This window comes from Oncorhynchus mykiss, chromosome 9 (genome assembly GCF_057628025.1).
Source record: "Oncorhynchus mykiss isolate SJ-2025 chromosome 9, ASM5762802v1, whole genome shotgun sequence".
Lineage (NCBI taxonomy): Eukaryota > Metazoa > Chordata > Actinopteri > Salmoniformes > Salmonidae > Oncorhynchus > Oncorhynchus mykiss.
This window is the reverse complement of record NC_143030.1, coordinates 50,997,202-51,023,919: the sequence shown is the minus strand read 5'-3', so window position 1 is coordinate 51,023,919 and position 26,718 is coordinate 50,997,202. Positions and strand designations below refer to the sequence as shown.

Here is a 26,718-nt window from a genome sequence, read left to right as displayed (position 1 = left end):
CTCCCGGTCCATTGCTATTCTACAGACAATGGAATTCTCCAGTTGGAACATTATTGAACATTTATGATAAAAACATCCTAAAGATTGATTGTATACATTGTTTGATATGTTTCTACGACGAGTAATATAACTTTGGGGAATTTTCGTCCGACCTTTCCGCTGGAAGTTGCACGCGCGTTTTGATTTGTTTACCAAACGCCCTAACAAAAGGAGGTATATGGACATAAAAGATGAACTTTATCGAACAAATCAAACATTTATTGTGGAACTGGGAGTCCTGGGTGTGCATTCTGATGAAGATCATCAAAGGTAAGTGAATATTTATAATGCTATTTCTGACTAATGTTGACTGTGCAACATGGCAAATATTTATTTTAGCTGGTTTGGGCTCTGAGCTCCGTACTCAAGATTATTGCATGGTATGCTTTTTCCGTAAAGTTTTCTTGAAATCTGACACAGCGGTTGCATTAGGAGAAGTGTATCTATAATTCCATGCATAACACTTGTATTTTCATCAACATTTATAATGAGTATTTCTGTAAATCACTGCATGTTTTGGAACTACTGAACATAACACGCCAATGTAAAATTTGATTTTGGGATATAAATATGCACTTTATCAAACAAAACATACATGTGTTGTGTAACATGAAGTCCTATGAGTGTTTTCTGATGAAGATCATCAAAGGTTAGTGATTCATTTTATCTCTATTTGTGCTTTTTGTGACTCCTCTCTTTGGCTGGAAAAATGGCTGGGTTTTTCTGTGACTTGGTGGTGACCTAACATAATCGTTTGTGGAGCTTTCGCTGTAAAGCATTTTTGAAATCAGACACTGTGGCTGGATTAACAAGAATGTTATCTTTAAAATGGTGCCTAATACTTGTATGTTTGAGAAATTAGATTTATGAGATTTCTGTTGATTTGTATTTGGCGCCCTGCAATTTCATTGGCTGTTGGCGAGGGGTCCCGCCAGCGGAATGAGATGTGGAACCCCGTTCCCAGACAGGTTAAGCACCGTCTTCACCCTATCCTGATTCATCCAAATAATCAACACTCCTGCTCGTAATCACATAATTCTACGTGAGCCTTGACAGATTATTGCCGTTTTATCTGTCCACGAGAATCTGTCCACGAGAGATTAGAACTCCATAAAAAAAAACAGATTTGACTCTGACCTTGGTTTTCTCTAGCAATAACCAGTCTATAGACACTGTGGTGACAGCATCACATAAACAGCATCACATAAACCTAATTTATATTGTCTGTAAAACCCTGATGAAGGCTACATGCTGAAACATGTTGGTTGTAAACAAGAAGCATAAAAAACAAACTTCCATTGTCCAAGAATAATAACCTTCTCTCCTCTGGCCAGCATCACTCACCCAGGGAGCAGTTGCTCTGCATGCGTCCGTCGGTGGAGCAGCGCAGCATGGAGCCAATGACACGGCCGCCCACCAGCACCACCCGGACGTCGCGACCGTGCGACTCTTTCACGTACTCCTGGAAGAGGTAGGGAGCGTCGTGGCGAATCAGGTGGCTCAGGTCAGCCAGGTGGTGCTTGTCCCTGGCCAGGAACACTGCCTTTCCTGTGAGAGAGGGGTGGGGTGTGGGGGGGTTGTTGAGGAGTGTAGGGTAGGGAGAAATGTAGAACTTCTCATTACATCTCAAGAATCTCAAAGATGCTTTAAAAGACAATGATTGAGTTAAACAGAAAGTGAGCAAGGGTTTTCAGTCACAAAAGTCATCATCCATTTATCTGACCATTGCCCTCCTGACCATGTAATACTCTGCAAACAGTGCCTTCAGAAAGTACTCACACCCCTTGACCTTTTCCACATTCTGTTGTGTTACAAAGTGGGATTAAAATGGATTTAAGTCTCTTTTTTTTGTGTCAACGATCTACACAAAATACTCCGTAAAAGAAAAATGTTACCTTTATTTAACTAGGCAAGTCAGTTAAGAACAAATTCTTATTTACAATGACGGGATACCCCGGCCAAACCCTAACCCAGACGATCCTGGGCCAATTGTGCGCCGCCCAATGGGACTCCCAATCACGGCTGGTTATGATACAGCCTGGAATCAAACCAGGGTCTGTAGTGACACCTCTAACACTGAGATGCAGTGCCTTAGACCGCTGCGCCACTCGGGAGCCCTAAATAAAACACTAATATATGTTGATTAGATAAATATTGAAACCCTGAGTCAATACATGTTAGAATCAACTTGGGCAGCGATTACAGTTGTGAGTCTTTCGGGATTGTCCCCTGGATTGCACAACATTTGCCCATTATTCTTTAAAGAATTCTTCAAGCTGTCAAATTGGCTCTTGATCATTGCTAGACAGACATTTTCAGGTCTTGCCATAGATTTTCAAGCAGATTTAAGTCAAAACTGTAATTCGGCAACTCAGGAATATTCACTGTACTCTTAGTAACAACTCCAGCGTAAATTTGGTCTTGTGTTTTAGGTCATTGTCCTGCTGAAAGATGAATTCATTTCCAGTCTGTGTATATATCTGGTGGCGGTCTGTGTATATTTGTAAACAGCTGGTGCACAAAATGTCATATTTTACATTAACTCTGTACCCCTGTATATAGCCTCACTGTTACTTTACAGCTGCTCTTTAATTATTTGCTATTTTTATTTCTTATCTATTCTTTACCTAACATTTATTAATCATAAAACTGCATTGTTGGTTAAGGCCTTTTAAGTAAGCATTTCACTGTAAGGTCTACACCTATTCGTCGCATGTGACAAATACAATTTGATATCCCAGTGTCTGGTAGAAAGCAGACTGAACCAGGTTTTAGCTCCCCAGTCCTTAAGAATTACAAGCATACCCATAACATGATGCAACCACCACTATGCTTGAAAATATGGAGAGTGGTACTCAACAATGTGCTGTTATCGATTCGCTCCAAACATAACACTTCGTATTCAGGACATAATGTTAATTGCTTTGCCACATGTTTTGCTATATTACTTTAGTGCATTGTTATACAGGCTTCCTTCTTTTCACTCTGTCAATTAGGGTAGTATTGTTGAGGAACTACAATGTTGTTGATCCATCCTCAGTTCTCTCCAATCCCAGCCATTAAATGATGTGACTGTTTTAAAGCCACCATTGGCCTCATGGTGAAACCCCCGAACGGTTTCCTTACTCTCCGGGTACTGAGTTAGGAAGGATGTCTTTCTTTGTAGTGACTCTGTGTATTGATACACCATTCAAAGTGTAATTAATAACTTCACCATGCTCAAAGGATATTGAATGTCGGCATAATTGTTTTAAGCAGACATCTACCAATAGGTTCCCTTCTTTGAGAGGCATTGGAAAACATCCCTGGTCTTTGTGATTGAATCGGTGTTTGAAATTCACTGCTCGACTAAGGGACCTTACAGATAATTGTATGTGTGGGGTACAGAGATGAGGTAGTCATTAAAAAATTATGTTAAAGACTATTAAACAACGCATTTTCCCCCTCAGGTGACTGAAAAGATTTTGCATGGGTCCCCAGATCCTCAAAAGGTTCTACAGCTGCACCATCGAGAGCATCCAAACAGGTTGCATCACCGCCTGGTATGACAACTGCTCGGCATCTGACCGTAAGGCGCTACAGAGGGTAGTGCATATGGCCCAGTACATCACTGGGGCCAAGCTTCCTGCCACCCAGGACCTATATACTAGGTGGTGTCAGAGGAAGGCCCAAAACATTGTCAAAGACTCCAGTCACCCAAGTCATAGACTGTTCTCTCTTCTCCTGCACGGCAAGCGGTACCGGAGCGCCAAGTCTAGGACCAAAGGCTCCTTAACAGCTTCTACCCCCTCTATAAGACTGCTAAACAATTAATCAAATGGCCACCCAAACTATTTACATTGTTTTTACACGGCTGCTATTCGCTGTTTATTATCTACATGTAAGCATAGTCACTTTTTACAGATTACCTCGACTAACCTGTACCACCGCACATTGACTCGGTACCGGTACCCCCTGTATATAGCCTCGTTATTGTTATGTAATTTTCTTGTGTTACTTGTAGATTTTATATTTTTAAATGTTTACGTTTATTTAGTCAATCTTTTCTTAACTCTAATTCTTGAACTGCGTTGTTGATTAAGGGCTTGTAAGGGAAAGGGGGATACCTAGTCAGTTGTTCATATTTATTATGTGACTTATTATATGACTTGCACATGCACATTTTTACTCCTGAACTTAATTAGGCGTGCCATAACAAAGGGGCTGAATAGTTATTGACTCGAGACATTTCAGATTTTCATTTTTAATTAATTTGTAAAAATGTAGTGAAAACATAATTCCACTTTGACATTGTGAGGAATTGTGTGTAGGCCAATGACACAAAAGCTCAAATTAATCAAATAAAAAATTCAGGCTGTCACACAACAAAATGTGGAAAAAGTCAAGGGGTGTGAATACTTTCTGAAGACACTGTGCGTACTTTCAGTATTTTTCTGAAGCTGACAGTGATATTGTGAACGCTGACACCTCTCACATGAAAGGCCATGTAACAATTTAAATGTAGTCATCTTTCAAGACACTCGGGACACTGACTGAGAAGCCATGGTGGGGAGAGAGCAGAATGCCTCTCGCACTAGCTAGCAAAAATGCCAGGGCCCATTTTAATTAGTGCAGACTCTGTCCTCGTGCTCAGTGGCATGTCCTCTAACCCCAACACAGGTCAGCGTTGACTGAGGGACCAGGGAGGGAGACCCGTGAGAGGAGCATGCGAGTGTGGTGGGGTGTGTGTAGAGATATTTGAATAGGTTGCGTTGCTTACACCACACAGACAGGACAAAATGGTAGCCATGACACCTCATAGCTGAGATCAAACAACAGGACAAGGCCCCATGGAACAGGAGCAAAACAGCTGTCCAATGAGATAGAGGGGGGTGGCACACTCACTAAAACCCAGTGTCAACCAGCCAACCAGACTACACATTCAACACAGAGGACCACTTAGCTTTACATGTGAGAAAAGAAGGAATGGCTCTTCCCATTGGTATTGCTATTGGCTAGGTATTTGGATCTTAAGTCCTGTTAAATGCTCAAGAAATGGCTCATTGGCTGATCTCCACCAATGGTCCTTTTCCTTAACAATGCCTTATCTTGATAGTCTATGCCCTGTCGCTACCCAAAGTCTATTATCCATACAGACAATGGACGACCAACTAGGAGACCAACTAAAGTGTCAATGACTATGAATAGATAGGTTGATGGGCCGGTAGGCCTCTGTGGAATAGCCCGTGGTCAATCTCTTCCCAAAATGGCAGGGTTCTAAAAAAGGTCTCTGGCAATCCATAAAATAAATAAAGTAATAAAATATAAAAAGAAAGGGACCGTGATTATTAATATGGGTTTAAATAAGCTGTCAAAGATTCATACTTGGTGCTTTCCTCAAACAATTAGCACTCATTTGTCAAATTATATTAGATGGACCAAGGTGCCATTGGCCACAATGCATATTTGACCTTGATTTAACTATGCAAGTCGGTTAAGAACACATTCTTATTTACAATGACGGCCTATCCCGGCCAAACCTAGTCAAATTGTGCGCCGCCCTATGGGACTCCCAATCACAGCTAGATGTGTTAGCCTGGATTTGAACCAGGTAATATAGCGACACCTCTTACACTGAGATGCAGTGCCTTAAATGGTGGAAGAGGAGTAGAGAGAGACGGGTTTGCATAAACCCAGAAGCCTGGGCTGTAAAGAGACAGCAATGAGAGAGGGGAGGGATGGTTGCAGTCAGACTGACCTCTGTGGCCACGAGTGTTCTTCACCACCACGGGGTAGCCCAGCGGTTCCGCCTCGTCGATCATCTTGCGGAAGTTCTCGTGTCCTCCTACGAAACACACAAGACCGACACACATACACGTTACAATTTGTCCAATGATCAAACCCCCTCTATTAACCCTCTGTGTACCTCAGTCATTTGACCGTGCGGAATGGGGTTTGTTGCTATAGGATCCATGTTGTGACTTGTGAAGCAAGAAGTAGAGTAGTTTAGTCTTTATTATCCCAGGGTGGCAATTGATTTTGCAGCATGTAGTAAAAACACATTGAACACATGACAATAATATACACCAAAACAATCAATAGAGCAATATGCACAATTAACAGTATTTCAGACGTATTCGTTTTAAACTTGGGGAGCCTGTATCTGCCCTCTGAGGGAAGAAAGATAAATTAATCAAACAAGGGATGCTGGGAGCCCTTCAGAATGGATTGCGCCTTACGGATGACTCGTGGCTAATAAGAAATGATTGCCATTGGATGAGGATTGCTGTGGGTATGTCATTCTGTATTTATACTTGGCTGTTTTATCGTCTCTGACTTTTCATGTGACTATATCTGATAATACTTCTAATACAATTGACCATTAAGAACACTATTGACATTTAAACGTCATTTGGAGAGAGAGAGCTCTGCTTCAGTTTGCTCTGTCTGGGACTGAACTGTTTGGAATATTGAGCACTGAAATTTGAGCGAGAAGGAAACACAGGATCATTTAGATTTTTTCTGTGCTCTCGGTCTCTGGTCTGGCGTTTTAACAGAGAACCAGATGTGAGCTGCCCTGCACATGCCTTTTTCAAAAAGCACACGTCCACACTGCTGTGAGAATGAGAGAGAGAGACAGAAAAAGAGAGAGAGACACAGAGACAGCAGCACATTCAATTTAAAGCTCAGTTCGACCATGTTACTGGCTGCTGTGGCAGGGTTAGAGCCAGAGGAGGGGAGGGGCAGGAGGGAGGGATCTTTTATTTTCAAAGTCATGAGGGTGGAGGGGCACATTACATAAGCACTCCAGCTTCCCTGCACCGCCTGGTCTGCCTGGCCTCGTTTTTCTGAATGCTATTCGGGAAAGATTATCCCTGCTGCCCTTGCCAAAACACACGGCATTCGATTTTTGCAGTGGCAAAAAATAAATAATCTAAATACACAGTCGCTGTCAGATTTGATCTGGTCTTAAAACAAAACAAAAACACAGCGAGTGTGTGGTTTTGGCTTAGGACGTACAGGCCCTGTTGCCTGCCTGTGTTCTTACACATCCTGCTTTGTCCAACGTAAAGAAGAAAGAAATTCCATGGAAAATGTGACAAATTCCCCAAAATGACACAGATTATTTGTGTCTGAGAAAGGGATGATGATAGAGGAGGGGATTGGATGTGAGATACTCTTTCTGTTTTGAATCTTAAGATTATACTATCGGGTGACTTTTTATGTTAATCCTGGTTGTAGAACCATTTGTCATGACTATGTCTAGACTATGTCTATACTCAGACCAACTCAAGCGCATTTAAAAGCATGCTTGGCGAATCATTCCCTGTGAGGCAGGTAGCCTAGTGGTTAGAGCGTTGGGCCGGTAACCAAAAGGTTGCTGGATCGAATCCCTGAGCTGACAAGGTAAAAATATGTCCTTCTACCCCTGAACAAGGCAGTTAACCCAGTGTTCCCCGGTAGGTCGTCATTGTAAATAAGAAATTGTTTTTAACTGACATGCCTAGTAAAATAAATAACAAATATTTAAGATGGCATATCTCTGATACAAGGATGCACCCAATTCATTATCATTGCCCTCACTTCAAGAACAAAGAGAGCAGCTGTGCTTTGATTTAGTAGTCTTCCGCTTTATGTACAATCTGCGGTAGTGTAAGGACTTTTATTTCGTGATAATGTTGTAGATTTTAAGCAGTATATCCTTAGTTATTAGTCCAATATATATCCATATAAGATCTCAAGTAGTGTGTGTGTGTGTGAGTGTGTGTGTGTGTGTGTGTGTGTGTGTGTGTGTGTGTGTGTGTGTGTGTGTGTGTGTGTGTGTGTGTTTTAACCCTTCACTTGTGGTCAGATGTCTGTGCTATAAAGGGCCACTCCGCTGAGGAATTCATCTGGAAGAGCTCTGCCTATTCTGGGCAGTAAGGTTGCTGAGCAGGACACATTCTCCTGGAGGGGATAAGTTGAGTTGTTGACCAGTTTGAACCATTTATTTTTAAGTACCATGTCAGTCAGCTCTCTGTTAACCTCATGTTAATGCCATATTTGAAGTATGAGTAGTTCTGTACCGACCAATAAGAAGTGCATCATGTGACAGTATATAAGCCATGTAAAGAAAAACTCAAGCTTCCATGGTATTGGTTGAAGCGCAACCCTTCCATCGCGATGAATTAAAGGATTTAACCTGGACAAACTGTCCGAGATTCCTTGAGTCGACTCCTTACAAGCTGTCTTAAGTGTGAGTTTGGAACCACCAAGACTCTTCCTAGAGCTGGCCGCCTGGCCAAACTGAGCAATCGGGGGGGAAGGGCCTTGGTCAGGGAGGTGACCAAGAACCTGATGGTCACTCTGACAGAGCTCCAGAGTTCTACTGTGGAGATGGGAAAACCTTCCAGAAGGACAACCATCTCTGTAGCACTCCACCAATCAGGCATGTATAGTAGAGTGGCCAAACGGGAGCCACTCCTCAGATAAAGGTACAACAGCTGTTTGGAGTTTCCCAAAAGGCACCTAAAGGACTCTACAGACCATAAGCAACAACATTCTCTGGTCTGATGAAACCAAGACTGAACTCTTTGGCCTGAATGCCAAGTGTACCTTCTGGAGGAAACCAGGCACCATCCCTACGGTGCAGCATGGTGGTGGCAGCATCATGCTGTGGGGATGATTTTTAGCAGCAGGGACTAGGAGACTAGTCAGGATCGAGGGATGAAAGATGAATGGAGCAAAGTACAGAGAGATCCTTGATGAAAACCTGCTCCAGAGCACTCAGAACCTCAGACTGGGGTGAAGGTGCATCTTCCAACAGGACAACAACCCTAAGCACACAGCCAAGACAACGCAGGAGTGGCTTCGAGACAAGTCTCAATGTCCTTGAGTGGCCCAGCCAAAGCCCGGACCTGAACCCGATTGAACATCTCTGGATAGACCTGAAAACAGCTGTGCAGCGACACTCCCCATATAACCTGACAGAGCTTGAGTGGATCTGCAGAGAAGAATGGGAGAAACTCCCCAAATACAGGTGTACCAATCTTGTAGTGCCATACCCAAGAAGAGTCGAGGCTATAATCGCTGCCAAAAGGTGCTTCAATAAAGTACTGAGTAAAGGGTCAGAAAACTTATGTAAATGTGACATTTCAGTAAAATAAATTATACATTTCCAAACATTAAGAAAAACTGTTTTTGCTTTGTCATTATGGGGTGTTGTGTGTACAGTCGTGGCCAAAAGTTTTAAGAATGACACAAATATTAATTTCAGAGTCTTTAGATATTTTTGTGAGATGTTATGGAATACTGAAGTATAATTACAAGCATTTAACAAGTGTCAAATAATTGTATTGACAATTACATGAAGTTGATGCAAAGATTCAATATTTGCAGTGTCGACCCTTCTTTTTCAAGACCTCTGCAATCCACCCTGGCATGCTGTCAATTAACTTCTGGGCCACATCCTAACTGATGGCAGCCCATTCTTGCATAATCAATGATTGGAGTTTGTCAGAATTTGTTTTTTTTTGTTTGTCCACCCGCCTCTTGAGGATTGACCACAAGTTCTCAATGGGATAAAGGTCTGGGGAGTTTCCTGGCCATGGACCCAAAATATCAATGTTTTGTTCCCCAAGCCACATAGTTATCACCTTTGCCTTATGGCAAGGTGCTCCATCATGCTGGAAAAGGCATTGTTCGTCACCAAACTGTTCCTGGAAGGTTGGGAGAAGTTGCTCTCGGAGGATGTGTTGGTACCATTCTTTATTCATGGCTGTGTTCTTAGGCAAAATTGTGAGTGAGCCCACTCCCTTGGCTGAGAAGCAACCCCACACATGAATGTTCTCAGGATGCTTTACTGTTGGCATGACACAGTACTGATGGTAGCGCTCACCTTGTCTTCTCCGGACAAGGTTTTTTCCGGATGCCCCAAACAATCGGAAAGGGGATTCAGAGAAAATTACTTTACCCCAGTCTTCAGCAGTCCAATCCCTGTACCTTTTGCAGAATATCAGTCTGTCCCCGATGTTTTTCCTGGAAATGGTTTCTTTGCTGCTCTTCTTGACACCAGGCCATCCTCCAAAAGTCTTTGCCTCACTGTACGTGCAGATGCACTCACACCTGCCTGCTGCCATTCCTGAGCAAGCTTTGTAATGGTGGTGCCTGCGTTCCACCGGTCATCTGAAGTCATTCTAATTCTCCGGTTGGAACGTTATTCAAGATATATGTAAACAACATTCTAAAGATTGATTCAGTACATCGTTTGACATGTTTCTACTGACTGTTACGGAACTTTTGGACATTTCGTCATGTTATAGTGGACGCGCTTTGTAACTTTGGAATTGTTTACCAAACGCGCTAACCAAAGTAGTGAATTGGACATAAATAACGGACATTTTCGAACAAATCAAGCATTTATTGTGGACCTGGGATTCCTAGGACTGCATTCTGATGAAGTTCATCAAAAGGTAAGGAAACATTTATCTTGTATTTTCTGGTTTCTGTTGACTCCAACATGGCGGCTAATTTGGCTACTGTTCTGAGCTCCGTCTCAGAGTATTGCATGGGTTGCTTTTTCCGTAAACATTTTTGGAAATCTGACACAGCGGTTGCATTAAGGAGAGGTATATCTATAATTCCATGTGTATAATTTGTAATATCATCTACATTTATGATGAGTATTTCTGTTGAAACGATGTGGCGATGCAAAATCACTTGATGTTTTTGGAACTAGTGAATCTAATACACAAATGTAAACTCACATTTTATTTAATAAAAATATGAACTTTATCAAACAAAACATGCATGTATTGTGTAACATGAAGTCCTATGAGTGTCATCTGATGAAGATAATTCAAGGTTAGTGATTAATTTTATCTCTATTTCTGCTTTTTGTGAATGCTGTATTTCGCTGGAAAATGGCGGTGCTTATTGTGGTTTGGTGGAGACTTAACATAATCGTTTGTAGTGCTTTTGCTGAAAAGCATATTCGAAATCAAACACTTTGGTGGGATTAACAACATGATGTCAGATGGTCATTTTGTGGCAGGGCTGAAATGCAGTGGAAATGTTTTTTGGGGGATTCAGTTCATTTGCATGGCAAAGAGGGACTTAGCAATTAATTGCAATTTATCTGATCACTCTTCATAACATTCTGGAGTATGTGCAAATTGCCATCATACAAACTGAGGCAGCAGACTTAGTGAAAATTAATATTTGTGTCATTCTCAAAACTTTTGGCCACGACTGTAGATTTTTGAGGGGGAAAAACGATTTAATCCATTGTAGAATAAGACTGTAACCTAACAAAATATGGAAAAAGTAAAGGGGTCTGAATACTTTCCGAATGCACTGTATCTGGTGAGTATGCAGTCCATGGAAAAAGTGGGACATTTTCAGCTTCCAGGAATTATGTACAGATCCTTGCGACATGGGGCAGTGCATTATCATGCTGAAACAAGAGGTGATGGAGGTGGAGGAACGGTACGACAATGGGCCTCTGGATCTCATCACGGTATCTGTGTGCATTCAAATTGCCATTGAGTTCGTTGTGCGTAGCTTATGCCTGCCCATACCATAACACCACCGCCACCATGGGGCACTCTGTTCACAATGTTGACATCAGCAAACCACTCGCCCACACGACACCATACACTTAGTCTGCGGTCTGAGGCCGGTTAAATGTACAGCCAAATTCGCCAAAACGATGTTCAAGACGGCTTATGGTAGAGAAATTAACATTCAATTATCTGGCAACAGCTCTGATGGACATTCCTGCAGCCAGCATGCGAATTGCACACTCCCTCAAAACTTGAGACATCTCTGGCATTGTGTTGTGTGACAAAACTGTACATTTTAGAGTGACCTTTTTTTGTCCAGCGCACATGGTGCGCCTGTGTAACGATCATGCTGTTTAATCAGCTTATTGATATGCCACACCTGTCAGGTGGATGGATTATCTTGGCAAAGGAGAAACATTTTTGAGAAATAAGCTTTTTGTGCTTATGGAACATTTCTGGGATCTCCAATTTCAGCTCTTGAAACATGTGACCAACACTTTACATGTTGCGTTTATATATTTTTGTTCAGTGTAGTTATCCACTTTCAGTTACAGAAATACATTTCAGAAAATCATTATAATCAAGGATGTCATCTACACAACATGAAAAGTCAAGAGATTATGGGTTTTCTAAGCTCAGGAATCAGAAACAATATGGACCAAGCTTTGGAGCTCACCGTAAGAGAAGGTGTCTGGGAGGGGGACCCCGTGGCCGGCCAGCTCCTGGAAGGTCCAGAACTTGTTGACGCAGTTGAGGATAGCCTGGGGCCGGTTGACCAGCCTGCAGCCCATCTTCTCCAGGTGGCGCAGAACCGTGATGTCGCTGTCCGACTGCACCCAGGGGGTGGGCACCCGCACCACCGCCACCTGAGGGTAGGACGTCACCACCTCCTGCTCCACCCGCAGACCTGGGGATGAAAGGAGGGGAGGAGAGAGAAAAGAGAGGCCTCTATCTTAAAATATTCCCAATGTCACGTCACATAGCTTCATATAGACAGCTTTGGCAATTATTGATTGATCACATAGACAGGTTTCGCAATCTTCTACCGATATGGAAATGCAGGCTACACTTTCACTCAAGAACGCCAACATGACATTTTTTCTGAGCAACTCAGGTAGCGACAGTGGCTTGGCTTTGTCTGTCTCACACAACAGAAGCCCAGACAACCTAGGAGTAGCTAGTGCCCATTTGGAACATTCAGGCCACGCCCATACATCTGTTCCCACTGCACCAAAAACGTAGGGCCTAGTCTAGCTGCGATCGGATACTACTGTGTTTGTACGCAGCTCGTCATTATGGAGCTGCTCTGGATGTGCGAGTTCTGAGCTGGCTGTGAGTAGCAGAGGCATGGGTCCAGGTAGGGTACTGTAACCTAGTGGTGTAAGTGCTTCATTTGGACTGGGTCCTGCCTGCCTGCATCGCTCACTCACATCACACCCTGCCCACATCCTCATGCTCCCCCGTGGCACTGCCAACTTCTCTGGCCTCAGGACCAAGATTCGTCGCCCCTGGAGGAGCACCGATCCCCAGCAGTGTACTTAATACAGCTTACAGTTCATTGCATGCTCCCAATATAAGAAGGTATCAGCACAAATAGGGGAGATTTAACCTAAATACACATAAGTGATTTCGACGATCATGCACACAAGATGTAACACCAGCACCTATTCTCTGAATGATCTTGCACCACATGTTTGAGAAGGTATACAAGAGATAGCTATGTATAGCCCATCTAAAGATTGTGTACAAACATATGTGTATTTATATTGACATAGTTTGCGTGTTTGAACGTTTTGTTGTGCATGAGGTTACTCACTGTGCGATTTGAACTGGCAACTAACAGTCCATTTTGGCCTACTACCAGCCATTTTAATTCGGGAAGAAAGAACAATAAGGAGAGGCAGATGGGGTGATGATGGTACGAGAGGTGGAGCGGGGGAAGGAGGGAGGGAGGAGAGAGGCTTGTCACTGACGCAGCACTCTTCAATCCACCGTGACCTGCTTTTCAGCCATCTTAAGATCTCCACTCACCAAAGCGACAGCGTCAACGCTGGATCGACAGAGGTCGCAGTGACTGAGGCACACAAACAAAGGATAGGTGACGGGTTTATCAATTACTGGCTCCTGATGCTAAAAGGAGCTCACAGAAAAAGGGAAGGACATAGGTCATTTTTGGTTCAAACGATGGCCAGAGAAATTAAAAATGGAAAAGGCTGGAGATGTATGCATAAAGAACTGCAGGGGCGGTGGGGAAAAAGTGTGTGGCGGGGGTGACTCTGAGAAGTGGAAAGCGTTTGTTTAGGAATAGCAGTCTGTCAGCCCTCCCCTCACTCTCAGTATTCAAATTGGGGGATGATTCATACACACCCTTTTCTCCCAAATCACACTTTTGATTGTGCAGTCGTTGAGCGAGCCATGCTACAATTAAGTATTAGAGGACACACTGGCCAAGACAATGTCCATATCACTTGTCTCGGTTTCCAAGGGAACTACACAGAGCACATTGAAAACCTCAATGAATCCGTTCATTCATTTGGGGCGAGTGGGTACACCTATAGTACCATGTGAACATTCAGAAAACGTTCATATAACCTTCCTCTTGTCAGAACAACAAATCTTATAAGGAAATCAGTCAATGTAAATGGATTTCTCTAAAACGATGTTGGAGGCAGTTTATGGTAGAGAAATTAACATTAAATTCTCAGGCAACAGCTCTGGTGGACATTCCTGCAGTCAGCATGCCAATTGGATGCTCCCTCAAAACTTGAGACATCTGTGGCATTGTGTTGTGTGACAAAACTGCACATTTTAGTGGCCTTTTATTGTGCCCAGCACAAGGTTCACCAGCTTCTTGATATGCCACACCCGTCAGGTGGATGGATAATCTTGGCAAAGGAGAAATGCTCACCAAAAGGGAGGTAAACAAATGTGTGCACAAAATTTTAGAGAAATAAGCTTTTTGTGCATATGGAAAATGTCTGATATTTTACTTCAGCTCAAGAAACATGGGACCAACACTTTACATGTTGTGTTTATAATTTTGTTCGGTATACATATATATCTCCCCTGCTGTTCCGGAGGACTGAGTGATCTCGCACTCTCTGAAGACGACGTTAGTAGGCCTAAGTCTTTTAAACGGGTTAACACACGCTTGGCCCCCGGCCTTACGGTGTTCTAGGGCGCGTCATCACGAAATGTGCAGACCAGCTGGCAGGCGTATTCACAGGCATTTTCAACCGCTCCTTGTCCATTCTGTAATCCCCACATGTTTCAACCGGACTACCACCGATCCGGTACTCAATAACGGAGGAAAACTGCCACAATGACTACCGCCCCCCTGTAGCGCTCACATCTTTAATGATGAAGTGCTTTTGAAAGGCTGGTCACAGCACACATAAACTCCATCATCCAAGACACCTTGGACCCACTCCAATTTGAAAATTAGTTGTTGTGAGACTGCTTTCTATGGCGGCTCTTTTTCCAATGGTCAACTTAATACACAGATCGGTCTTGGGTACAATATACAACCTACTATCTACTGTACTACCAGGGTGACCCCTCTTACAGGTATGCTTTCACTTTTAAAAATTAGAAGTGTGTGGGCACGGGACGAATACTGTAAATAAAATATTTGAAGAAGAAAAAAATACATACAGTACCAGTCAAAAGTTTGGACACACCTACTTATCTTAAGGTTTTTCTTTATTTTGACAAATGTTCTACATTGTAGACTAATAGTGAAGACACCAAACTATAAAATAACACATATAGAATCATGTAGTGACCAACAAAGTGTTAAACAAATCAAAATATATACACACAAGTAGCCACCCTTTGCCTTGATGACAGTTTTGCACAAGTAACAGGTGTAATGTCTTAAACAGTTAATTTATTGAATTTCTTTCCATCTTAATGCGTTTGAGCCAATCAGTTGTGTTGTGACAAGGTAGGGGTGGTATACAGAAGACAGCCCTATTTGGTAAAATACCAAGTCCATATTAGGGCAAGAACAGCTCAAATAAACAAAGAGAAACAGACAGTCCATCATTACTTTAAAACACGAAGGTCAAAATTTAAAGAACTTTGAAAGTTTCTTCAAGCGCATCCGCTAAAACCATCAAGTGCTGTGATGAAACTAGCTCTCATGGGGACCGACCCAGGAATGGAAGAGCCAGAGTTACCTCTGCTGCAGAGTTACCTCTGCTTACTCTACTTCATTGGAGTAAGTTCACGCCAGCACAGGACGTACTGCCAAATTCTCTAAAACAACGTTGGAGGTGGCTTTTGGTAGAGAAATAAACATTGATCTGGAAACAGCTCTGGTGGACATTCCTGCAGTCAGCACGCCAAATTGTCAACCTCTCCCTGTCTAAGTGTAACACCAACAGGTTTCAAGCAGACCACCATAGTCCCTGTGCCCAAGAACACTAAGGTAACCTGCCTAAATGACTACTGACCCGTAGCACTCTTGGTAGAGAGTAGCCATGAAGTGCTTTGAAAGGCTGGTCATGGCTCACATCAACACCATTATCTCAGAAACCCTAGACCCACTCCAATTTGCATACCGCCCCAACAGATCCAAAAATGATGCAATCTCTATTGCCTGGACAAAAGGAACACCTATGTGAGAATGCTATTCATTGACTACAGCTCAGCATTCAACACCATAGTACTCTCAAAGCTCATCACTAAGCTAAGGACCCTGGGACTAAACACCTCCCTCTGCAACTGGATCCTGGACTTCCTGACGGGCCGCCCCCAGGTGCTAAAGGTAGGTAACAACACATCCGCCACGCTGATCCTCAACACGGGGGCCCCTCAGGTGTGCGTGCTCAGTCCCCTCCTGTACTCCTTATTCACTCATGACTGCTCGGCCAGGCATGACTCCAATGCCATCATTAAGTTTGACGATGACACAACTGTTGTAGGCCTGATCACTGACAAGACAGCCTATAGGGAGGAGGTCAGAGACCTGGCCGTGTGGTGCCAGGACAACGACCTCTCCCTCAACGAGATCAAGACAAAGGAGATGATTATGGACTACAGGAAAAGTAGTCCATAGTAGTAGTAAAAGTAGTCCCCCCCAGGAGACTGAAAAGATTTGGCATGGGTCCTCAAACCCCCCCCTCCTTTACACTGCTGCTACTCTCTGTTATTATCTCCGTTATAGTCACTTTAATTATTCATATTACCTCAACCTTCTCAACTAACCGGTGCCCCCACACATTGACTCTGTACCTGTACCCCCTGTATATAGCCTAGCTATTGTTATTTTACTGCTGCTCTTTAATTATTTGTTACTTTTATTTCTTATCATAACATGTTTTATTATTTAAAAAAATAAAACTGCATTGTTGGTTAGGGCTTGTAAGTAAGCGTTTCACTGTAAAGTCTACACCTGTTGTATTCGGCGCATGTGACAAATACAATTTGATTTTGATTTGAAATGCACACTCCCTCAAAAGTTGATACATCTGTGGCGAGGTGCACCTGTGTAATGATCATGTTGTTTAATCAGCTTCTTGATATGCCACACCTGTCAGGTGGATGGATTACTCTGGCAAAGGAGAAATGCTCACTAACAGGGATGTAAACAAATTTGTGAAGAACATTTGAGAGAAATAACCTTTCTGTGTATTCAACATTTCGGGGATATTTTATTTGAGCTCATGAAACATGGGTCCAACACTTTACATGTTGCCTTTAGTATATACTATTGGCACACTCCACTTACCAAGACCATTGCCAAGTAAAGCAAGCTGTCACCTGTTTTAATAGTAAGCCTTGTGGTGGTACCACCCAGCAGATCTGGAACAGGCTATGACAATCATACCGAACCGCTCCCTTCAGATGACAGACTAGAGGAACTTTCTCAATGTGCCTCTACATCACTTTTTAAAATGTAGAGTCAAACCGCTAGGGGCAAAACGAGCTAGATTTACAACTTAAAGCCCAAAATATATCACTTCTGCAACTAACTGTCAAAATGAAAACCAGAATTGACGCGATTCACTATAACTAAGACGAAAACATCTTTACTGTATATCCCTAAAAAAAAATCCATGATAGTTACTCTTTAATAAGGGCCACAGGCCCAGTGGAAGCTAAATAGCTCCATAACATCAATGATGCACCACAATATTTTACCGTAGGTATGAGGTACTTTTCTGCATATGCTTCAAACCCACCACTGGTGTGCATGGCCAAAGTTCTCTATTTTCATGTCATCTGACCATAGCTCCGCCCGGAGGCATTGGCACTTGGACCGGAACCGGTGCTATAGTCAACATCGTTGATGTTATGGCCTAGTTTGCTTCCACTGGTCCTGGGGCCCTTGTTAAGGTCAGTGGCATCTAAGCCAGGACATTTAGCCAAAAAAACGGTAGCCTCTGCCAGGAGTCTGCCACTTGGCCGCAAGTGTATCTTCCAGCAAGACAATAACCCTAATCACTAATCAAAATCAACAATGAAATGGTTAATTGACCACAAAATCAACATTTTGCTATGGCCTTTTCAGTCTCAAGACATGAACCCCATTGAAAACCTATGAAGAATTGAAGAGGGCAGGTGAAGGATATCAAGGATCTGGAAGGATTCTGTATGGAGGAATGGTCTAAGATCCCTACCAATGTGTTCTCCAATATCATAAAATATTTTTGAAAAAGGCTCAGTGTCATTATGAAAACATGGGGTAATTTTGCCCCCCCCCCCATCTTTGAGATTTTTTTGTATTACTTGTCAAACAAAATATCTTTCTCTGACCAATTCTATTAATACAAAATACAATTTCCCCTTCTTTTTTTAACAAACAACATAGCTCAGTATTTATCAAGGATGCCAGTAATTATAGACCCCACTGTATATACCTAACTGAATCACTCCATTATCCCTGCACATTGTAATAATAGTACTGGCTCTGACCTGTATATAACTTACATTCTTGTGTTTATTTTTTACTTATCTTGTATTTATTTTTTCTTAACTATATTATTACTTTTATTCTGCATTGTTGGAAAGAGCTCGCAAGTAAGCATTTCACTGTACTGATTTACACCTGCTGTATCCTGTGCACATGACAATAAAACTTGAAACCGATGGATCAGCATGGTTCGTCAATGGGGAGTCTTTCCTCAGTGTTCCAGTGCTAAGATTATGATTAAGGAAAGATAGGGAACTGTGCTCTTGGTCTATTACTGATGCGTCTCACATCATATTACTGACGGTGGTGGAAAATCACAATGTGTTCAATTGGCCCTGGCTCAAGAGATCCTGTGTCCTGTTGCCTTCAATAATATTATGGACGTGTTATATTTGTTATCTAGCGGTGAAAAGTGTGTGTGTCGCCTCTACGTGGAAGGCCAAAGAATCCGGTGTCGATTCGTAACCTGTGTAACCTCTTGCACAACTCTATATCACTGAATCATGGGATGTGAGATTCCTTTGGCTGATCACTGGGTTTGGCCTCTTACGTGAAGGTCCATCTTTGGTATTCCAGACAAGCTAGTGAGCACATAGCCTGTTCAGAGGACATGGAGGATCCATTAAACACTTTTACGTGGAACAGGCTATGACAATGGACTTTGCTACTAAACTTATTTACACAATACAGGGCGGATACATACTGAACCATTTCAAGCCTGCTGTCATTTCATACTGTTTATTAGATAGCACTGCAGGTATAGGCCTAATGCATTATGATGTGGTTACAATGCATTGTAAGGCCTGTCATGTCATGAGAATGTATGACTGACTCCCTGTGAGAAAAAAGAAGGCAGGCCACACAAAACACAGCTGTGATCCAGTTATGGATTTGGCCAATAGTCCTACCCTCTCTTCCTCATGGGTGTGTCACAGATTATTCAGCATTGAAGACTAGGCTATCTACCAATTAGGCCATTGTTAAAGTGGGTGTCTGACAGGCTTTGACTTTACCACCATTTTGTAAGGCAAGTCATTTCGTAAGCTACGTTTTTTCCCAACTGCTGTAGAGAAACAGATTCAACATGTAGCCTATGTGAAGGATGAAGAGAATGTACACTGGTTTCTAGATCGTACGTGCTCCATCCCACGTGAGGAAGCGGCTTCTGGATTCGGAAGCCGTTCCCAATCTCACTGCCACATGTCAAAGAGACAGCTCCATCCCCACCTCCTGGTCTGAGTCAGCTTGCCCCCTCCCTTCAGTCAATGCCATCATGTAAGATGTGCTATAAGACAGCCTGCCACCTCATTGAGCTAAATGCGCCCCCCCCTTACCCAAGCTCACGTCTGACCACCAAATTCCACACAACAAGGGTCCTCACGTTCTTCAAATCAAGCAACCAAGGATATTAATATGTGATAAACGTATAGTAGCTATTGTTGGACTTGTCCCACCAGCCATCGGTGCTAAAGTCTGTGTTCTGAAGCCTGTATCTGTTGTCCCTGCATGCAAGTGCCTCGTGAGAATTCCAATATCTCCTATGTATTTGCAATTGTTGTACTCGTGTTGACTCAAGTTTAAAAAAATAGAAGACAGCTAAAAGTGAATCAATATAGCTAGCTAGCTAAACCCACTACACACTTCACTTAGCTAATTACAAGTCAAATCAATGAAAATTGCACGACATCTTCTTCTACTGCTTAACGTTATTAGATACTTCTATTGAATTAATGTTAGCTAGCATAGCTGTGCTGGCCCATGAAGAATACCCCATAACCTACTAACGTTAGCTACTAGCTAGCCACTCTCTTTGTATTACGATGCGGGTGTTGCGCAATAACATCTGCTAAATATGTGTATGTGACCAATAAAATGTGACTTGTTCACAAAAGCTATCCAGCATAACGTTAGCTAGGTAGTTTTATACGTTTCCATAATGTAGACAATATTTTCCACCTACGCATATAATAAAGTAGCTATTCGATTTAGCAAATTTGTTGGCTTGGCATCATGGAGTATCTCTGTCTGACTATTCGAGGGTGTCTGGAAACTGGGTTGGTGATATACCTAAGTCAAATTAGTTTTATATTGGATATTCGGTTTTATTCGGTTCACTCGTCCAATAGCTATTGAATCAAGCATGCCATGAATATGAAAAAGGTCATGGGAGGATGGAGAACCATCAAAAACTTTTATTTTGTATAAAACATGGGTAAGGTTTCAGATGTAAATCTTAATTAAGTAGCTCTTAAACCACAATCCACACATTATTAAACATTGCAATCTTTCAATTGCTCTTAAACTAAGTGTACCATCACTATGACAACCACATATTCTGAATCAGGCTATTCCCCAAAAATAAAATGTGTGGATTGTTCTCCATCCTCCCCAGATACAGAATATATAATTTTCAGTCACAGTATGCTTTGTTTAAGAGCTATTGAAGATTTAAATCTGAAACGTACTTTTTATTATTATTCAAAAAATGTCATATTGTTTTCCATCCTTCCCTGGTTCATAATATACAATTCTAATAGTCATTGCATGCTTGGTTCAATAACTATTGACGAAAGAAAACCACAAATCCAATGTAAACTAATTTTTACCTAGGTTTAGGCGGTCACGTCACAGAGTTAGCTAGCTAGCCAGCAGCTCGCGCTAGCAAGTTGTGTGTGTGTTTCGGTGCGGAACAATACCTGCTACTGCTAGGCTCGCTAGTGGCTATATAATACTACAACTGAAATACACCCCACCATAGACAACAAGAATACACGATTAAACCCAAATTCAAAACAGTTGAAAAATGGCATGACTATTATTACGGTGTGCCACTTCAAATCTAGTGATACTTGCCTAATTGTCCCTCACTGATGGTGAGCACGATTTGGTCCATGAGAAGTGAGCGGAATTCAACATCCTCCTCGGCGCATCGCTGTTTCAGAGCCCGAAGGATCTGGACTTGCGGATACTCCTGGTGGATACGCCGGTCGGTCACAAACCAAACCCGAGAACACATATTTGTATCAAACTGTGTCGTGCCGATTGAAAATAGTACAGAATACACACAGCTGTGGCCGAGAGGGTGGCGGGCGGGCGAACGAGAGCGCGGGATCCTAGTCAGAGATTGACGCGAATAATACAAAGATGCTCATACAATAGAGTGCAGCTACACGAACAAGCAATGTGGCTAAAAAAAAATCTAACACCACGATTACAGCTGTTCTTTTAGTGGTCGATTAATTACTCGATTTCCACTTGCTTCCCTTCATTTGCAGGCCGTTATTCCTGGTCCCTTTCGATCCAAGAACCCGTTGAATCACAATGAGCACCACAGTTTCTTCCCTTCTAAAAACAATACTGGTAGCAGTACTAGCTATGGCTCCTTGCACTTGCAGCCCTTAGGGCAAACAAAGCTTGTGCCGTTTTGCTTCGAATCCACCGCTCATGGAACTCAACAGCTACTACCCAGTGAACACGGCAGCCGCTTGGCTGAATAACACAATTGTGGTAGCTCTATGATTATCGAAGAAACCGATGCAGCTCGTATCCCCACGCTTGTCTGGTCTGATTAATTGGTGGAATGGCCCTGTACCGCTATCCACGAGGATCGGTGCTGAAAAGGTGCACGCTTGTTTTCAGTCCTGCGTTGTCCTTCAAGCACGCGCCTCGTTTACAACTAAATTTTCCTCGTTCCCGGACAATATATGGCCAATGATAATCGAGTTTATGCCATAATATCGACCAATCGCAGTTTATAAACCAACGGTCGCTGAAGTACGTGCTTTCGTTTTAGCTCTATGGGCGGAGTTTGCGTATTTTATACAATTCCATTGGTTCTAAAGTGAAATCCGAAGCACCGGACGAGAACGAGTGCAATCGGTTTTATTGTCCAATCAGGATGCTGACGCTGTGGAGGCTCGCAAGGCATGTGAGCCAATGACAATGCGTGAATTAACACAGGGGTGTAGCTAACGTGGGCGCGCTAATGCTGTGATTTAGTGCGTGTCATACAAGCTACAGCACAGAGGGGGGGACTCAGTATCACGAGTTTGCGCATCACCCGAACCGGTTCAGACCGGGTGCTGGGAGGTTTGGTGAATACTAACGCCTCTGTCTCCATGTTGTGATGCTGAAATGTAAGGAATTATAACATAGCTTCAACAATCGGATGGTCAGACTGGTTTTCTTAGCTAGCTGTAGCCTAATCGAAACGTTGATCGACAGCAAATCTCTGCTGGACAGACTAGCATTTGACCAATTATGCGATACTTTAGTTCTGGTCGACAGTTTATAAACAAAAATAGAAAGAAGCCAGATGTCTCACAGGATGTATACATCTGAAGCATCCGTTTAGAGCTTCCACTCACCACCAAATATGGTGATGAAAGGAAGTCCAGTGGCGGGAAACTAATTTTCTCATCGATTAAACATTCGATCTCAATACAATTTTCGGTTCCAAAAACGATATTCTGTTACGAACAGATTGTACTACGTTTTGTAGACTCGACCATTTGCCAAAGTTTCAAGATATTTCGTTGTTCAGAAGGCTCTCAAGGGCGAATCGAGAGAATCGGTTCCCTAACAAAAATATGCAATTACATGCTAAATTACGCCAATGGGATCTCTCTAGCTCGTGCTTAACTCTGTCCACCTCCTTGCTTGTTCTCCCCACTATGCTTGCTTGCCTTCGTTTGCTCTCATTGGAAGCGACCCTGATTAAGTATATTGGGTTAGTTACAGGTAATCTTTGCTGTAACGGTCCGAAGCCTATTTATCCTCGCAAAAGCAATAGTGTATATGATTTCAAGAAACAAGATCTTGCATAGTTTTGCTGGTAGAGAACGTCACAGTCGTTATTTTGTAGGCTTTTTCTAACCATTTCAACGATACTATTTCTTTGTAGGCTATTGTCGACGCTTAAAAAACAAACATATCTAATATTCTCTGTTATGAGCTTTATTTTACAGAGTACGAATGGTCTATCAATCGACTGGTCGTATAGGTTTGTGTGTGACAGGCTGCTGTGCATCACGGATTCAAAACACATGTGATCATCAAGGGCGAAATTATGCCTTGGCAATGAGCTATTTCCGAGAAAGGGAGGGAGTGGAGAGCTATTGCAGGCCGTGTTAAATGAATTTGGATAGGTATTGTTTTTCAGACAATCGCCTTATTCAGACTTTATAAGGACAACACTATTGATTGTTCACAACCAATATGACACCATTAGCACCTCCGACCCCCCATTTTGAAGTACTTTAGGATGTGTCTAAATGTTACTTTTAGGGCATTTCTGGGTGTCTTAAAATGTGAGATTTGTTTCTTGTAGAATTCTGGAAATGGATGATTAAGTTCTAGACTGGACAGGCACACAAGTGGAACAGCAGAATGAATAGGCCAGTGTAAGAACCAAGCCAGGTCAGTTGTACAAAAACCAATCACAAGACAGACAAGTACATCTTTCTCCCTTTCGTTCAATAGCACTACCCTCCTCCAGCTGAATCACATCCATCATGGACAAAATAGCCTGGCCAGCTTTATCCTTCAATGTGAGCACAGCAAGACACTGCTGAATGGAATGATGATATTTCTTACATTCAAGTTCTGCAAAATAGACTTACAACTGTGAATCACTGCGGTGCCCAGATTAGACTTTTGTTGTAAATGTTGTAAGATACACAAGACACCTTTTAAAAGTGTGTGTGCCCTTTGAAGTGAATTTGATTGTAAGACATGAAATTAAAGGTCATACCCCTTTAATTGTGCTTCATAAAGCCATAAAGCTCATGGCTGCAATCAATGTTAGATGTTACTTTATCCCTAGGGGTACCCTAAAGTACTGCAATGGTTTTATCCTAGACTAGTCAATAAACTGTTTTAGTCAACATGTAGTTTATAATAACCGATTAATAGTTTTAACTCAAACATAAGTCATAACAATTGTGGAATGATCATTTTGGTGCATGTCGAATAGTGAGCTAATATGTCAATGTATAATAACAGCAATAAGTGATTACATTACACCAATAACACACCATTTGAACCAATGAGTTAAAGAGGAAGTGTTAAAGATTTATAAACGACATATGAACTAAATCATTTTTGTTTCTTTTGTGAGAAACCCCAATATTTGTTGTTGTTGTAACAATTCAGTTATATAGATTTCTTTTTTTAAATTTGATTTAGATTTGACTGTTTTTCTTTTGTGATTCATAGAAGACAATCATGGGCGGGTTCCATCAGATGTCATATCTTACTATCTTCATTATTTTGGTGAAATGGGTGATGAACTAATAATGACTAAACACGTCTTGGAAAAGTGTCTGTAACAATGTCTTATACAGAAATATGAATTATTAGTTTAGAGCGCCATCTAGTGACATAATACGGTGTGCTGTACAACAAAGGCAGCCTTGTCTGAATGTTATTCTGTACCCACTAGGGTTGGGGTCAATTTCTAACTGTATTTGAATGACTGTAAACCAGGGGCCCTAAATGTGGCTGTTATGAAACATATTTAAAGACGTTGCGGTTTAAATGAAGGAGGGTTAGGCCTTACACCTGTGCCTGGCAACAAAGTCTACTCAAAATTAAACACTTTTGGCTAAAGACAATCTAGAATCATGGAAAGCTCTGCGTTAAGGTATAATATAGATATGCACATGTTTTTTCCCCAGTCCTCTGCCATTTGTATTTGTTCCCTGTTCAAACAATGCCAAGGTGTGTTTCATTCAAGAAATTCAATTGACTTTCAATGATTTTTCCCTCCCTCCCTTTCTTTATGTTTATTATTTTTTAATTTTTTTTATGTGTATGAGGTTGAGATATGACCTGTGGGCTTATGGTGTATGTCAGTAGGTATATACAGAGAATTTAAAATACCATTATACAGATTCCCAGATCCCAGTCTATACAGTGCCTTGCGAAATTATTCAGCCCCCTTGAACTTTGCGACCTTTTGCCACATTTCAGGCTTCAAACATAAAGATATAAAACTGTATTGTTTTGTGAAGAATCAACAACAAGTGGGACACAATCATGAAGTGGATCAACATTTATTGGATATTTCAAACTTTTTTAACAAATCAAAAACTGAAAAATTGGGCGTGCAAAATTATTCAGCTCCCTTAAGTTAATACTTTGTAGCGCCACCTTTTGCTGCGATTACAGCTGTAAGTCGCTTGGGGTATGTCTCTATCAGTTTTGCACATCGAGAGACTGAAATTTTTTCCCATTCCTCCTTGCAAAACAGCTCGAGCTCAGTGAGGTTGGATGGAGAGCATTTGTGAACAGCAGTTTTCAGTTCTTTCCACAGATTCTCGATTGTATTCAGGTCTGGACTTTGACTTGGCCATTCTAACACCTGGATATGTTTCTTTTTGAACCATTCCATTGTAGATTTTGCTTTATGTTTTTGATCATTGTCTTGTTGGAAGACAAATCTCCGTCCCAGTCTCAGGTCTTTTGCAGACTCCATCAGGTTTTCTTCCAGAATGGTCCTGTATTTGGCTCCATCCATCTTCCCATCAATTTTAACCATCTTCCCTGTCCCTGCTGAAGAAAAGCAGGCCCAAACCATGATGCTGCCACCACCATGTTTGACAGTGGGGATGGTGTGTTCAGGGTGATGAGCTGTGTTGCTTTTACGGCAAACATAATGTTTTGCATTGTTGCCAAAAAGTTCAGTTTTGGTTTCATCTGACCAGAGCACCTTCTTCCACATGTTTGGTGTGTCTCCCAGGTGGCTTGTGGCAAACTTTAAAGAACACTTTTTATGGATCTCTTTAAGAAATGGCTTTCTTCTTGCCACTCTTCCATAAAGGCCAGATTTGTGCAATATACGACTGATTGTTGTCCTATGGACAGAGTCTCCCACCTCAGCTGTAGATCTCTGCATTTCATCCAGGGTGATCATGGGCCTCCTGGCTGCATCTCTGATCAATCTTCTCCTTGTATGAGCTTAAAGTTTAGAGGGACGGCCAGGTCTTGGTAGATTTGCAGTGGTCTGATACTCCTTCCATTTCAAAATTATCGCTTGCACAGTGCTCCTTGGGATGTTTAAAGCTTGGGAAATATTTTTGTATCCAAATCCGGCTTTAAACTTCTTCACAACAGTATCTCGGACCTGCCTGGTGTGTTCCTTGTTCTTCATGATGCTCTCTGCGCTTTTAACGGACCTCTGAGACTATCACAGTGCAGGTGCATTTATACGGAGACTTGATTACACACAGGTGGATT

General features: G+C 42.1%; 1 protein-coding gene across 1 annotated transcript in view; it reads right to left on the bottom strand.

Annotated features, from left to right (window-relative positions):
- The window catches only part of LOC110532211 (beta-citrylglutamate synthase B), a 28,042-nt gene extending 5,671 nt beyond the window's left edge, over nucleotides 1-22,371 (bottom strand). The window contains exons 1-4 of the mRNA XM_021615907.3: nucleotides 21,334-22,371; nucleotides 12,238-12,468; nucleotides 5,777-5,863; nucleotides 1,384-1,587 (exon numbers count right to left, since the gene is read on the bottom strand). Of these exons, the coding sequence (XP_021471582.2) occupies nucleotides 1,384-1,587; nucleotides 5,777-5,863; nucleotides 12,238-12,468; nucleotides 21,334-21,496 (685 nt within the window). The 5' untranslated portion in view covers nucleotides 21,497-22,371. The remainder of the gene's footprint in view (nucleotides 1-1,383; nucleotides 1,588-5,776; nucleotides 5,864-12,237; nucleotides 12,469-21,333) is intronic.
- Between the last annotated feature and the right edge of the window lie 4,347 nt (nucleotides 22,372-26,718).